Raw genomic sequence first — 17,104 nt, 5'->3', positions numbered from 1 at the left:
GGAGGAACCTTAGTCTGGCAGGCTCACTGACCGCTCCACTTAACACCGTCAATTTCACATTACTAAAATAACAAAAAGGTATCTCTAAGAATATGTTGACCTCCCATATCTCACTATGAAATGAGGGACTAACATTGAAAGCCAAGATTACTCATAAATTATGCATATTTTGTGATTGAGTAATGAAAATACAAAAGTATACTGAACAAAAATATAAATGCAACATGTAAAGTGTTGGCCCCATGTTTCATGAACTGAAATAAAATATTTTCCATATGTACAAAAATATTTCTCTAAAATGTTGTGTACAAATTTGTTTATATCCCTGTTAGTGAGAATTTCTCCTTTGCCAAGATAATATCAAGAAGCTGATTAAACAGCATGATCATTACACAGGCGCACCTTGAGCTGGGGACAATAAAAGACAATGCAACAGATGTCTCAAGTTTTGAGGGAATGTGCAATTGGTATGCTGACTCCAGGAATGTCCACCAGAGTTGTTGCCAGAGAATTGAATGTTAATTTCTCTACCATAACCTGCCTCCAACGTTGTTTTAGGGAATTTGGCAGTACGTCCAACCGGCCTCACAACCGCAGACCACGTATAACCATGCATGCCCAGGACCTCCACATCCAGCTTATTCACCTGCAGGATCGTCTGAGACCAGTCACCCGGACTGCTGATGAAACTGTAGGTTTGCACAACTGAAGAATTTCTGCACAAACTGCGAGAAATCCTCTCAGGGAAACTCATCTGCATGCTCGTCGTAACCGACTTCAGTGGGCAGATGCTCACATCTGTACACAATTCCTGGAAGCTGAAAATGTCCAAGCTCTTCCATGGCCTGCACTCACCAGACATGTCACCCATTGAGCACGTTTGGGATGCTCTGTATTAACGTGTATGACAGCGTATTCCAGTTCTTGCCAATATCCAGCAACTTTACACAGCCATTGAAGATGAGTGGGACAGCATTCCACAGGCCACAATCAACAGCCGCATCAACTCTATGCAAAGGAGATGTGTCGCGCTGCATGAGGCAAATAGTGGTCACGCCAGATACTGACTGGTTTTCTGATCCACGCCCATACCTATTTTTGTATGGTATCTGTGACCAACAGATGCATATCTGTTTTCCCAGTCATGTGAAATCCATAGATTAGGGCCTAATAAATTTATTTCAATTGACTGATGTCCTTATATGAACTATAACTCAGTAACTCAATGACTTCCGGCGCCGACAGAGATGGCCGCCTCGCTTCGCGTTCCTAGGAAACTATGCAGTATTTTTATTTTTTTTACGTGTTATTTATTACACTGGTACCCCAGGTAATCTTAGGTTTTATTACATACAGTCGGGAGGAACTACTGGACATAAAGCAACGTCAACTCACCATCATTACGACCATAAATACGACTTTCCCGAAGCGGATCCTGTGTTTTGCCCACCACCCGGGACAATGGATCGGATCCCAGCCGGCGATCCAATACAACGACTCCGTAAAAGGGGCAGACGAAGCAGTCTTCTGGTCAGGCTCAGGAGACGGGCACATCGCGCACCGCTCCCGAGCATACTACTCGCCAATATCCAGTCTCTTGACAACAAGGTTGATGAAATCCGAGCAAGGGTAGCCTTCCAGAGAGACATCATGGCTCACTTGAGACAGGCTATCGGAGTCGGTACAGCCAGCTAGTTTCTTCACGCATCGCGCCGACAGAAACAAACATCTGGTAAGAAGAGTGGCGGGGGGGTATGCCTTATGATTAACGAGACGTGCTGTGATCATAACAACATACAGGAACTCAAGTCCTTCTGTTCACCTGACTTAGAATTCCTCACAATCAAATGTCGACCGCATTATCTACCAAGAGAATTCTCTTCGATTATAATCACAGCCGCCACATATATTCCCCCCCAAGCACACATCGATGGCCCTGAACAAACTTTATTTGACTCTATGTAAACTGTAAACTACAAATCCTGAGGCTGCATTCATTGTAGCTGGGGATTTTAACTAGGCTAATTTGAAAACAAGACTCCCTAAATTCTATCAGCATAACGATTGTGCTACCAGAGCTGGTAAAACCCTAGATCATTGTTATTCTAACTTCTGCGACGCATATAAGGCCCTCCCCCGCCCCCCTTTTGGAAAAGCTGACCACGACTCCATTTTGTTGTTTCCAGCCTATAGATAGAAACTAAAACAGGAAGCTCCCGCTCTCAGGTCTGTTCAACGCTGGTGTGACCAATCTGTTTCCACGCTTCAAGATTGCGTTGATCATGTGGATTGGGATATGTTCCGCATTGCGTCAAACAATAACATTGACGAATACGCTGATTCGGCGAGCGAGTTCATTAGCAAGTGCATTGGCGATGTCATACCCACAGCAACTATTAAAACATTCCCAAACCAGAAACCGTGGATTGATGGCAAAATTCACGCAAACCACTGCTTTTAACCAGGGCAAGTTGACCGGAAACATGACCGAATACAAACAGTGTAGCTATTCCCTCCGCAAGGCAATCAAACAAGCTAAGTGTCAGTATAGAGACAAAGTAGAGTCGCAATTCAACGGCTCAGAAACAAGAGGTATGTGGCAGGGTCTACAGTCTATCACGGATTACAAAATAAAAACTAGCCCCGTCGCGGACCAGGATGTCTTGCTCCCAGACAGACTAAACAACTTCTTTGCTCGCTTTGAGGACAATACAGTGCCACTGACACAGCCAGCTACCAAAACCTGCGGCCTCTCCTTCACTGCAGCCGACGTGAGAAAAACATTTAAACGTGTTAACCCTCGCAAGGCTGCAGGCCCAAACGGCATCCCCAGCCACATCCTCCTTGAGAGACTCGTCAGGGACCATATCACCTCCACCCTACCCTCCACCCTAGACCCACTCCAATTTGCTTACCGTCCCAACAGGTCCACAGACGAAGCAATCGCAACCACACTGCACACAGCCCTAACCCATCTGGACAAGAGGAATACCTATGTGAGAATGCAGTTCATCGACTACAGCTCAGTATTTAACACCATAGTACCCTCCAAACTCGTCATCAAGCTCCCCGCCCTGTGCAACTGGGTACTGGACTTTCTGACGGGCCGCCCCCTTGTGGTGAGGGTAGGTAACAACATCTCCACCCCGCTGATCCTCAACACTGGGGCCCCACAAGGGTGCGTTCTGAGCCCTCTTCTGTACTCCCTGTTCACCCACGACTGCGTGGCCATGCACGCCTCCAACTCAATCATCAAGTTTTCAGACGACACTACAGTGGTAGGCTTGATTACCAACAATGATGAGACGGCCTACAGGGAGGAGGTGAGGGCCCTCGGAGTGTGGTGTCAGGAAAATAACCTCACACTCAACGTCAACAAAACAAAGATGATCGTGGGCTTCAGGAAACAGCAGAGGGAGCACCCCCCTATCCATATCGACAGGACAGTAGTGGAGAGGGTAGAAAGTCTTAAGTTCCTCGGCATACACATCACGGACTAACTGAATTGGTCCACCCACACAGACAGTGTGGTGAAGAAGGCGCAGCAGCGCCTCTTCAACCTCAGGAGGCTGAAGAAATTCGAATTGTCACCAAAAGCACTCCAACTTTTACAGATGCACGGCAACTGCTCCGCCCACAACCGTAAGGCTCTCCAGAGGGTAGTGAGGTCTGCACAACGCATCACCGGGGGCAAACTACCTGCCCTCCAGGACACCTATACCACCCGATGTCACAGGAAGGCCATAAAGATCATCAAGGACAACAACCACCCGAGCCACTGCCTGTTCACCCCGCTATCATCCAGAAGGCGAGGTCCGTACAGGTGCATCAAAGCAGGGACCGAGAGACTGAAAAACAGCTTCTATCTCAAGGCCATCAGACTGTTAAACAGCCAGGACACCGGGGTTAACACCCCTACTCTTGCGATAAGTGCCATGGGATCTATTAATGACCTCAGAGAGTCAGGACACCCATTTAACATCCCATCCGAAAGACGGCACCCTACACAGGGCAGAGTCCCCAATCACTGCCCTGGGGCATTGGGATATTTTTTTAGACCAGAGGAAAGAGTGCCTCCTACTGGCCCTCCAACACCACTTCCAGCAGCATCTGGTCTCCCATCCAGGAACTGACCAGGACCAACCCTGCTTAGCTTCAGAAGAAAGCCAGCAGTGGTATGCAGGGGGGTATGCTGCTGGCATAACTTGTGTGTATAAGGTAGCTGTTGTGAAATTGTTAAGTTAGATTACTCATTGGTTATTACTGCCTTATCGGAACTAGAAGCACAAGCATTTCGCTACACTCACATTAACATTTGATTTGAATTAAAATCTTTGAAATTGTTGCATGTTGCGTTTATGTTTTTGCCGTTTGTTGTGTAGGCTAGGTGTAAAAAGTGTAAAGACAGAGTATGTTGAATATGTGCCAGCAGAACCTCCGTTTTGATAGAGGGTAGGTTTGCTCTGCCGCAACATGCCTTATGCTTTGACTCTTAATGGAAAGTGAGAGGACTAACGCAAGCTAGATACCTGATCCACCAAATATAAAATGGCAAGAGCAGAAAACCCCCGATAAGGCAGCGGGGGGGGGTTGGCTTGAGTCTAGACTGAACATGAAAACATACAAATAAAAAACATTTCTGTGATTAAAACATAGGCTAGTTTATAGGCTGTCATTTTGAGTCATCCCCTTAAACACATCTAATTGCTACTATTTCACAACAACAGAAATCCAACAGCACTTTAACTCCCATAGCAGGCTAAATTAACCAGAGTGTCGGGGAAGTCCATTTCCCAGCCTTGCTAGCTTAAAGGAGCAGTGCTGGTTTGCCCTGCCACTGCTTGGACCAGAGCACGTCTTTACGATAGAGCTGCCTTCAGTCTTACCCAAAAGAGCAATGGAGCAGAACGGGTTCGGCTAGGAGGCCCAGATAACAGCAACGACTCATGCCCACACACTCCCCCTCCCTCCACATAAACAGACTGATGTCATTCACTGATCCCGCTGAATGGATGGAGAGAGACAGAGAGAAAGAAAAACGGGGAGAGAGAAAGAGTTAGAGGTATGGAGACAGGGAGAGAGACAGATAAAGGGAGAGACTGAGGGAGAGGGAGACAGATAAAGAGAGGGAGAGAGAGAAAGGGAGAGAGAGAGAGAGAGAAAGGGAGAGGAAGAGAAAGAAAGGGAGAGGGGTGAGGAGAAAGACTGACCTTTCTGAGCTCATTATTTCCTGGATGTGTTAATACAGTGAGTGTTAATGACCCAACTAAGTGTGGCCTAAATGTGAATACACACCGGCCGGCACGTACACGCACAGCCCATTGAATGGACAAATAAAACCCTCCATTAAGAGACTTTCCAGGCTCGGACCATTCTCTGCTCCATTTAAGATTCCACACATGTTCTTATAGATCGACACAAAAACATCAAAAGAGTACTGAGACTTCAGAAACAATGGTCAACATTCAGTTACTGGTGGACTAATGGAAGCTTAATGTATGGTGGCTTAATAGATCAGTCCTCTATACCTCGATGATTAATTACATTACGCTGTGCTTCAACGCCATATACAGCAAAAGGGCTGACTGCTTGTATTCCCCATCTTAAAACATTGTTTATGCATGCAGGACTAAATCTACTACTTCCTGACCTATTTCAATCTCATATAAGTGAGAGGCTAACTTCATCTGGCCTCAGAGCCCATCCTGTTAGTACAGTGACTCCCCACAACGTGTTTGTCCAATGCGGTATGTGTGTACTGTCCTGAGACAAGTCCTGCTCTCCAGCCAATCTCCTGCCCTTGGCCCAGGAAGCTGGGCCCTCTGCCATATTCAGGGCCTGCCCACACGTCCGCCTGCCGCCCACCAGGAAGAGGAAATTAGAACCATTCCATCCTGTCACAGCTCCGGCACCAGAACACAAGAGGAAGAGGCCAATAGCACACGCACACATACACTAACTCATAGCATTCTTATGTTCCATCAAAGTTCACTTTGTGAAGGGTTTGATATGAAAAGATCAGGGATTTCAGACCGATTTGTGGTTATAAACAAAAGATAAACACACAAATTCACCAGACAGACACTGGCAAGCGCACCAAGTCTCTCTTTTTCAAACACACACACACACACCCCGCTCCAAAAAACAGCCTCCGGGGAGGGGTCAGCAGGAGGAAGTAGGACCTTAACAAGCACTACGGAAGACGGGTGGGATCCTTGCTCCCGGCCTGGCCACTCCCTCTACCGCCTCTGCACTGTGTGTGTGTGTGTGTGTGTGTGTGTGTATAGTGTGGTGCTTGGACGGACGGGGGCGAGAGTAGGGAAGGGGAACCAAGTAAACTTTCTTCCAGACACACCACCACAGCAGCCCCATTCACTCCCCAGTCCAGTCCAGTTTTACTATCAACTATGCTTTATTACAGAGCCTTCTGGAGCTAATGCTAAGCTCCCCTTAAGTGTGTGCTCCTTCCCACTCTACAGACAGAGCAGCTTTTAAGACACAGCAGCTGCTGCTTGTGATGTATTAAAAATATGCAGACAATAGGAGAGGTGCAGGTCCAGATAGACACTTACTTTTTCAGAGGATCGATCACCGTCTTTGAGATCTGGTTCACCTATGGACGAACAAACACGGGTCAAACATTCATTTAAAAAGTCCAGTACTTCTCTTAAATTGAAAGGGAATGTCTTTATTACTTGAAATGTGTTGTCAAAGTTAATTACTTTAAGTTGAACAAAATACAAAATAGTCCCACTCATTAACAGCATGATAAAAAAAAAAAATCAACAATTGTGTATTTTCAAACAGAGCACTCAAGACAATAGAGGGGAGGGAGGTGAGGCAGGTTGCAAGAAACTTTTGTGACGTTGACTCTTTTATTGTACACAAGCCCCGAGGAGAAACACCTGAATATTCATAGAGCTGAAGAATACAAAAGGATGCAACTGTCAGGGGACGGACATGAAAGCTAAGCCCCACTGATTTCAAATCCTGCGGAGGGTGGGCTGCCTTACAAGATGAAAGTTCTTTGCAAACAAACATTTTAACAATAACAGTTTATATTTTCCTGCATTCTCCTTCTCGGAGCCGACAGGGGAAGGGGGGGGGGGGCTTTGTTAAGTGGAAGTAAATGAACATCTCATCTCAAGGCCTCCAGCCCGGGTGCCAAAGTCTCATCGACAGAAGTTGGCAAACATTTAATAAAGTTTACAAAGTCATTTACATTGCAGATTCAAAATGACTCGTAGATCTACGTCTCTGACAGAACGCTAAGTTAACCCGGCAAACATCTCCAGTGAAGAGTATCGTTCAAATAATTTCAATGAGGAATAAAAGTGGCAAGACAACTCCATGAAGTGACAGCTCCATGAGAACAATGAGCCTAGTACAACTAATCAATCATTCACTAGTTATTGGAAGGATAGTCAATCACAGAACATAAGAAGCAAATACTGTACAACAGCAAAGCTTTGTGAATGCCCTGACAGTCTCTGAGAATATACACCCACACACACACACACACACACACACAAACAATCGCAAGGCATCTTTCCAAATACATAATGCGAATGAATGTAGTTTGAGAGAACCAATAACAAATAAGTACATGGGAATTCACATTTTCCTCTGTTTTACATATTCACACCATCCCCCCCTCCCTGGGAGAGTGAAAAGGCTGGAGCTGCGCTGCTGCCGAGGTGAGTGCATGCAGTAAGCAGGGAGAACAACACCAGCACATTTGCTTAAGCATGCTGGTGCCCTCTACCCTCTGCCCTTTCCCACAGAGAGGGGGGCAGGACTATTCAGCTGAGGCCCAGCAGTGCCTGAGGCCGGAGCTCTAGCAGCAGTCTCTGTGAGTGAGTCACGGGGCAGAGGCCATCCCGGCACACAGGCCTCCCAAAAATACATGCAGATCGAGGAGGAAATCAATACCCCTCCAAACGGAGCATCCGCTACTGCTCAGCCGCCATTTTCACTAGGGCTTGACTTCAGCAGCAGTATGCCGGGGGGGCTCCACGCCCTCCTCAGCCCCAGAAATAAACACACAGGCCTGGGCCACTGCTGCCTTCATTATCCCTGCACGTTTTATCCGCTCGCTCAATCGCAGCCCCCGCGGCGAATCATCTCAACACCAAGGCGAGCAAAGAATGTTTGCTTCGGTGTCTGTTTTGCTTGAGCAGTTGAGTCGTTGGCGGTGCCGTCAGAAGGAAGAACAGCCAGCTTGGAGGGAGAGCTGGTGGAGTATGATTCTGGTGAGCTGCGCTGGGCTTTAACTACTCTGGACTCCTGAGGTGATATTCCAAATATTGAACCAACTGACCAACCAAGGGCCTAGAAAAGCTTTGCCGTCAGGTTTCAACCAGTTTAACGAATGCCAAGCTAGGCAGCACAGAGAAACATACTGTAGCAGAACACGGTCATGTTAAACATCTTGCTGACTGAGACTGGCTGAAAAAGGAGGCCCCTAAACTCAAGTACCATTTTGTGATAACAGAAGGGTTGCATGTCAAAACTCTCTCTGAAGGCCACTTAAAAATCACGAAGAAAAAAAACAAGCAGGCTGGATATGATGGAGAATCATGTATTTTGTATTATTTTCTAACTGCTTCGCCTCCAGAAGTGAGAAGGTGTATTTGGCTCCATGCTGCCTGGCTGGAGCCCTGTCCAGCAGACCATGGCCATGAAGCCAAGAAAGGAAATTACACCCTATGGAGCCAGCCAACGCCTCCACTCCTACACACTGTAGAGCAAACCTGCACCTTTTGTTATTGACCGGCAAAACACCAGAGATGTTAAAACTTCTTTTTTTTAAAGAAATACAATACCGCATTGACATCTAGCTGTTCCTGACCGTATGACTCAAAGTAGCTCAAAACCAATTCGAGATGATTTGGAAAGCTCAAATAGTCCAACAAGATGAATGCTGTGTAGTGCAAAGCTGGCCTCCCAGGTTGTGTGAAGGTGATGAAGGTTATTAGCGTAGTCAAAGGGAAGAGGGCTCAGAGGAAAACAGTAAGAGATGTTAACTACCCTTTAGGGTCTTGACACTGTTTAACTAAGAGGGAAGTGGAGAAGGAAAGAGAAAAGCAGACTGAAAATGGATACTCTTAATTGCCTACATTTCATAACAGTTGGGTAGAAAATATTGGCAATGCTTCTGCTTTTGTAAAGATTCCAGAATTTGAGCTGAAAGGATTTTGATGTTAAAATGTATTCCATATTAAATACAGTCAAAATTGAAGGACTGTTCTTCTTGGCAGACCACTAAGAAGCAACCCACCATAGGTCACAAGCTGTGAACCTCAAGCAGTCACCACACTTAACTTTGTCCAGTCATTTCAAATGGCTACTGTATATCTTGATTACATCTGAGAACAGTTTACGTGGTGTATGTCTCTAGTCTTTGCTTGAAGAATGCCTTGTTGTTGAGCGCTTGAAAGGAATTCACAGAGATCTTCAGAATATGTACAGAGATGAACATTGGTCACTCAAGGTAAAGCCACCAGCAAATAAAAGGATGCTGGGAAAACTAGTCAAAGGCAAAAGCACTCTTCTGAAGATATAGTATAATCAGGTCTCGTACTATTTATTTTCTTCTGCATTCTTGATGATCAGTGTGATTCCCTGTGTGACTGACTTCTCTACCTTAACAGAGCTGCCTCTCACAGTGCAATTCCCTGTAGAAACACATGCAATGCCAACCCTATGATTTCCTTAGCAATTACCTGCAGCGATGATTTTAATCCAATATGTGAAGCACACATGGCAAATAACATAAAGGAGCTAAGAGCAGAAGTAGAATTGCTCACAGAGAGGGACTGGGGAAGATCATGCAGAGAACAGATCCCATTAAAACAGCCTGTGACATTCCCAAGTGAAGCTATTCCATAGTACCAGTTATTTTAAACACTAGTGAGTCACAAATGCATCCGATCGACAGCTCTCTGATATTTGACAAAGATGAGCAGCTAATAGACCAGTGTGCTGCTGGAGGCGCTTTCAAAAGACGAGAAGAGATCTTGAGTGAGATGATTTTTTTCTCGTTCACACAGTTACGCAATATTGACAATGATGAAAATACACTTAGGCCAATCAAACCCTTTTGGTTTCTGCCCTTTGAGTGTTTGAAGAGAGGCATATCTGTCAGAATACTGAATAAAATGCCCATAGGTAGAGCTGTGAAAGCTAGGCTGGAGAAGGGTTTATTCTACCACTGTATAGGTCTTCCTGCCTAAAAGAGTATATCGTTTATTTTGGTTTCAATAGACAATTTCGATGCACCCCACTTAGAATACAATCTAGGAGAATGACTCGGCTGTGGTGTGAGGCAGTGTGAGAGAAGCACGGACAGGTCCTGACACTGACCTTCTCCTGGTTAAAGGAGTCCATCCTCTTCATGGCTGTGTCCAGAGCCGTCATGGACTCCAGGAAGGCCTGGTCCTGTTCACACAGCGGGTTACTGAGCAGGTCACCCGAGATCTTCACTGCTGCCTTGGACATCGCTGAAAGACATATAAAACAGGCAGAGAATATTAGTATTCAAATGGTAAAACTGGTCCTGAAAAAGAGGGAAATGGGAAGGGAGGGAAGGAGAGAGATATAGAGAGAAAGAAAAAAGCCATAACCGAATAGAGAACGGAGGAATGGAGAAACATACAGGTAACTGCCAAAATAAAGGAAACAACTAAATAAAGTGTAATTGGGTCACCACAAGCCGGAACAGCTTCAATGCACCTTGACATAGATTCTACAAGTGTCTGAAACTATTGAAGGGATGCAACACCATTCTTCTATGAGAAATTCTATAATTTGGTGTTTTGTTGATGGTGGTGATAAAAGCTGTCTCATGCGTCGCTCTAGAATCTCCCATAAGTGTTCAGTTGGGTTGAGATCTAGTGACTGATATGGCCATGTTATTTAGTTTACATCATTTTCATGTTCATCAAACCATTCAGAGACCACTCATGCCCTGTGGATGGGGGCATTGTATAATCCTATAGCCATGGTAGCCAAAATAATTGCCTGCGCAGAAATGTTATACATGAGCCTTCCCTGAGCACGATGGGATGGAACCACACCTGTGTGAAAGCCCCTGCTTTCAATATACTTTGCAAATATATAACTTACTCAAGTGTTTCCATTATTTTGGCAGTTACATGTACATTCGGTATTATTAATGTTTGGCCTGGTTTGGCTATTTGGCACAGACATGCTTGATGGGCATGGCTAGCAGCAGAGGTGAGTACCCGTGCCAGGACTGACACTGTGGGCATTTGACAGACACAAAAGTTAAATAAGCGAAAAGGAAAAGTAGGATAGAGAATTAGCAGCATCAGTTGGAGAGAGTCGAGGGGGTGGTGGGCTCGGCTGCTGTGATGAATATTCACAAAAGCACTGGGAATGTGTGCAAATGTTTCTATAGTGCCAACGCCAATTACAGTTAATCTGCACTCCTGACACTTTATCTTAGACACAGAGCACATATCGGATCACCGCATCACTGTCAAAATAAATTAGCTGCACTGGGGACATACAGAGAAGTTGATAAGACGTAAAGTAAAATAAAAAAACGCACATCAAACTCAACTGAGGCCTCTGAGCTCTGAGGATCGGGTAAAGACACATTACAAAAAAATGTAATTAAGTATGTTAAAAAAAGCAGCTTTTCTGTGTACCTCAACAACAAAATGGTGTGGCCGCATACCGATCATTAGAAATATTAATGCGAGTAGACTGCTGATTGGCAAACTCAGCCAATGGGCCAACCTGACATCATGTTCTATAAGGAATTATAACCTGGGTGGTTTGGCTGACATCTGTGGTGTATCAGACCGTATACCACTGATGACAAAACATTTATTTTTACTGCTCTAATTACTTTGGTAACCAGTTCATAATAGCAATAAGGCATCTCGGGGGTTTGTGGTATATGGCCAATATACCACGGCTAAGTGCTGTATCCAGGCACTTTGCGTTGCGTCGCGCATAAGAACAGCCCTTAGCCTTGGTATATTGGCCGTTTACATGCCTTATTGCTTAAATAGCAAGCTTTTTATTTTAATTGTCTGTTTGAGATACAAGTTTGAGGTGGGTTTTTTAAGTGTTTTTTTTCTCCAATGTATACTTTGGCCACAAATACGAGTATAGAATGAGTCAGCAACATTATTTAGGTATGAGAATATGAACTTTTAAAAGTGTGATTTTCACTGGACAGTTCAATTTTAATTCCATAGTGTGTTCTATTTTTAGTTAGGTAATAAAGATTTGTGTTGCCAATGGTATAAATGGCTTGTGGCCAGTGATATCCTGACTCTATAAAGATTCATCTCTAATGACTTGTGGACTTGCCCCAGAAGAGCCCACAATTTCATCGTCTTACTTTAAATAGACTAGACAAATGATTGCCATTATGAAATGCTGTGTGGAGCACACTGTGCTGTGCAGGCAGGTCCACTCTTTGTTGTTTGGTGGCAGTTGGTGGAGAAAGGACCTGCGCAACAGATGGAATCCATTAATTATAACAAGATGTTGACAGCTCTGATACTTTGAGGCATCATCCCATATTCCAGAGCACAAAGCAGAGGAAATGAAGCCCCTCACTCCCCCATCCTTCCCCTCTCCACCCTCAGAGTAGATCGCTACCAGGGGCTATTTCTGCTACTGCTCCTCCCAAAGATACCCATTTCCATTTCCAAAAGCTCCAACAAAAAATAAATATCTTTCTTAGCAGTAGAAATGTAAAACAGAATGTGAGCTGAAAGCTATGAGTAGGAAGAGTGTGAGAAACATTGCTTATTTTTAAGGGCTACTGAAATTAGGGTAACCTCATTTTCCAAAATTGCACAAGAGACATTGTCCCTGAAAAACCTGATAGGCAACAACAATTAAGGTGTCAGTAAATGTATGCCGAGCGTGTGAAGGAGATTAATTGAATGAGAGAAAGCTAATGATTTAAAGAAGATTTGTACATGAAAGAAAACATGATCAGTGGGAATGTTTTTTCCAGAGACTGATCAAAATATGAACACTGTGTCAACAACACACCTATATCAGCCTCTGTGCTTTTCTTCATGTCTTTGTGGAGCTTCTTTGTCTGATCTTCCAACCTGTAAAATAAGGGAAACTTAGTTTTTTCAGTTCAGATTCTTGGATATCACAATAATACAGCATATAACATTTGGTTAGTATCAGTCCAAGTATAGTTACGCATCTACAGAGCAAACTGACAGTAGGATCATGTGTTTGCATTAAGCAGCTAGGGTAGGCAGAGGGCAGTACAGAAAAAGGGTCCACTGTGTGCAGCCTGATCAAATCACTAATGCCTATACAGAGCTCACTCACTGACAGTCTTACTGGGATCTCAGTCCAACAAGAATGCTACAAATAAACACCTACAAAATAACCTACAGTACATTCGGAAATGATTCAGACCCCTTGACTTTTTCCAAATTATGTTACGTTATAGCCTTATTCTAAAACTGATTGAATTGTTGTTTTTTCTCATCAATCTACACAGAATACCCCATAATGAGAAAGCAAAAACAGGTTTTTAGAATCTTTTGCAAATGTATTAAACATTAAAAATAAACTGAAATATCCCATTTACACAAGGATTCAGACTTTATTCAATACTTTGTTGAAGCGCCTTTGGGAGCGATTATAGCCTTGAGTCTACTTGGGTATGACGCTACAAGCTCAGCACACCTGTTTTTGGGGAGTTTTTCCAATTTTTCTCTGCAGATCCTCTCATGTTTTGTCGGGTTGGATGGGGAGCGTCGCTGCACAGCTATTTTCAGGTCTCTCCAGAGATGTCGATTGGGTTCAAGTCCGGGCTCTGGTTGGGCCACTGAAGGACAATGAGAGTCTTGTCCCGAAGCCACTGCTGAGTTGTCTTCGCTGTTGCTTAGGGGTCATTGTTCTGTTGGAAGGTGAACCTTCGCATCAGTCTGAGGTCTTGAGCAGGTTTTCATCAAGGATCTCTCTGTACTTTGCTCTGGCATCTTTCCCTCGATCCTGACTAATCTCCCAGTCCCTGCCACTGAAAAACATCCCCACAGGTTTCCTCCAGACGTGACGCTTGACATTCAGGCCAAAGAGTTGAATCTTGGTTTCATCAGACCAGAGAATCTTGTTTCTCATGGTCTGAGAGTCCCTTAGGTGGCTTTTGGCAAACTCCAAGCGGGCTGTCATGCCCCTTTTACTGAGGAGTGGCTTCCATCTGGCCACTCTACCATAAAGGCCTGATTGGTGGAGTGCTGGAGAGGTGGTTATCCCATCTCCACAGAGGAATTCTGGAGCTCTGTCAGAGTGACCATTGAGTTCTTGGTCACCTCCCTGACCAAGGCCCTTCTCCCTGATTGCTCAGTTTGGCTGGGCGGCCAGCTCTAGGAAGAGTCTTGGTGGTTTCAAACTTCTTCCATTTAAGAATTATGGAGGCCACTGAGTTCTTGGGGACCTTCAATGCTGCAGAAATGTTTTGGTATCCTTCCCCAAATCTGTGCCTCAACACAATCCTGTCTCTGAGCTCAATTCCTTCGACTTCATGGCTTGGTTTTTGCACTGACATGAACTGTCAACTATGGGACCTTATATAGACAGGTGTGTGCCTTTCCAAATCATGTCCAACAATTGAATTTATCTTCAATCAAGTTGAAGAAACATCTCAAGGATGATCAATGAAAACAGGATGCACGTGAGCTCAAATAAGGCATTTCTAAAAACCTGTTTTCACTTTGTCATTATGGGATAGTGTGTGTAGATTGATGAGGGAAAAAAATATTTCATACATTTTAGAATAAGGCTGTAACTAGGGATGCATATGATATATCAGTGAACTAGATGTCTAGTTTAACGCCGATGTTGAAGCTGACGTGCATACCTATATAGCGTAGTTTGCGCTACAAGTGCAACACAGCATTCATTACCTAGCTCACAATATCTGCTGTGTGGATCGAGCAGTCAAGAAGTCGAGCAGTCATTTGAAAGATTAAGAACATTTCAGCGAGAGAACTGAAAAGGCGAAATCCATTAAAGCCAAGATAATGGAATTCATTGCCCTTGACAATCAACCGTTCTCTGTCGTGAGTGATGTTGGCTTTCGCCAACTGGTTGAGCACTGGTACACACTACTAAGTACGCTATTTGTCAGATGTTGCCCTAGCGGAGTTACACAGTCATAGCGTCACTGCTGTTAGCTTCAAGACATACATACTATGGAACGCCGTTTGGGTCTTTGCATGTCAAAAAAGATACAGTAGCACTGTCAAAGCTTTACAGAAAAAGTCTGCAAACAAGCAAACAGAGGCCACGAACGATGTGTTTACAATACCGCGTTGGTAATAAAGCATCATTTGTTCGACCGCAACTTCTGGGCTAGCTAGCTTTAGCTTGGTACCTAGCTAGCACCAATACAACCAGCCTGAAAACAATGACCAGTAGAAACTGCAATCATTTTCATTATTCTTAGCAATGATTTAGGAATCCTTGTGAGCAGGTATTAGCTAGGTTGCCACTTGTTGTTCGCCTATTGAAATTGAACTTCAGTTCATTCAAATAAATAGCTCGCCAGCTACTTAACTGTGTTGCCCAAAGCTAACATTATAAGCAGCCAGCTAGCTTCATCTGGCTAGTGAGTCTCGACCGGACTTGGTTACCAGTTGTGAAACTAGCCACAATAAGGATTAGGCACAATAGTGGACTTTGAGGTTAGCCTTCAAAATCATTGACAGAGATGCAAATTAATACAAATAGTAGAGTTATGCCATACTTTTATTTTGAAGGCTAACCGCAAAGTCAACTATTGCGGCTAATCCCTATTGTGGCTAGCTTCACATAGATGGGTCCGACCACCATTAATCAAATAAAAACTGGTCTTATAAATTAGGGTTATTTTAGATGATGACACCTAGCTATATAGTTAGCTAGCTAACTATAGCTACTGAAACAGATTGTTGCTTTGCTATGTTTTTGGGGAAGAACATTGTTTGCATCCATGAGCTAGCTAGCTTTTTCTTTTAATGACCAGCACTCTAGGTGCGCGAGACAACTTTACCAGCATCGTAGCATACGTACTGATGAATTGTTGTGGCATGAAATACAAGTAATAATTATTACACATTGATTACATTGTGTAAAAAATGTATGAACACGTTAAATTGTGACGTGCAGTCATATTCATATCCTGATTGGTCAACAAGCTTATTTGACACGTCAAAGAGTGTTATCTACTGGTCATTGTTTTCTTTTTTGACACGCAAAGACCCAAAAGGGATTCCATAGCAAAGACCCAAACAGCGTTCCATAGAAATCCAGGTTGAGAATGAAACGATGGAACAATGAAACCACACAGCAAGTAAGTGAAAGAAATAGGTTTTGATTATGTTTTACTGGTAATGGGGACATACGTAACTGCCAACAAAATAACTTTTTAGTCAGTGTGGTGTGTTTGTGTAACCTTTATTTAACTAGGCAAGTCAGTTAAGAACAAATTCTTATTTACAATGACGGACTATCCTGGCCAAACCCGGACGACGCTGGGCCAATTGTGCCCTGCCCTATGGGACTCACAATCACGGCCGGATGTGATATAGCCTGGATTTGAACCAGGGACTGTAGTGATGCGTCTTGCACAGAGCCTTAGACCGCTGAGTCCATGTGTGTGTGTTAGTTATTTAACTGTACTAGAATGCTTAAAAGGCCACTAAAAATGTTAATATCGATTATCGCTACCGTTTCGTTTTTTTGGGCAAGGAAAATATCGGATATCGGTATTGGCCAAAAATGTCATATCGGTGCATCACTAGCTGTAACGTAACAAAATTCAGAAAAAAGTCAAGTGGTCTGAATACTTTCAGAAGGCACTGTATGAACGGGAACATTCAATACGATTACAAATTGCATTGATTTGATATAAAACACACTATTATGACATCCCTTTAGCTAATTAAAAATACTAGGATTGCTTCAGGTTTCGGTCAACTAAATTCTGGCATATAAGCATTTATGTCTTCAATCATCCCTCCTCATTCATTCAAATGATGGGTGTTAAAATAGCAATTAAGAGAGTACGGAGGCTGTATCGTGTGTCGTTCATTATATCAATTAA

The 17,104-nt window shown here is 43.9% G+C and overlaps 1 protein-coding gene across 1 annotated transcript in view; it reads right to left on the bottom strand.

The window, feature by feature from the left end:
• The window catches only part of bin3 (bridging integrator 3), a 40,502-nt gene that overhangs the window by 15,023 nt on the left and 8,375 nt on the right, over positions 1-17,104 (bottom strand). The window contains exons 4-6 of the mRNA XM_029678012.2: positions 13,045-13,106; positions 10,366-10,502; positions 6,573-6,613 (exon numbers count right to left, since the gene is read on the bottom strand). Coding sequence (XP_029533872.1) covers positions 6,573-6,613; positions 10,366-10,502; positions 13,045-13,106 — 240 coding nt within the window. The remainder of the gene's footprint in view (positions 1-6,572; positions 6,614-10,365; positions 10,503-13,044; positions 13,107-17,104) is intronic.

Source organism: Oncorhynchus nerka, linkage group LG13, assembly GCF_034236695.1.
Source record: "Oncorhynchus nerka isolate Pitt River linkage group LG13, Oner_Uvic_2.0, whole genome shotgun sequence".
In the NCBI taxonomy this organism is placed as follows: domain Eukaryota; kingdom Metazoa; phylum Chordata; class Actinopteri; order Salmoniformes; family Salmonidae; genus Oncorhynchus; species Oncorhynchus nerka.
The sequence above is the reverse complement of the archived record's forward strand: the minus strand, read 5'-3'. Positions and strand labels throughout refer to the sequence as shown.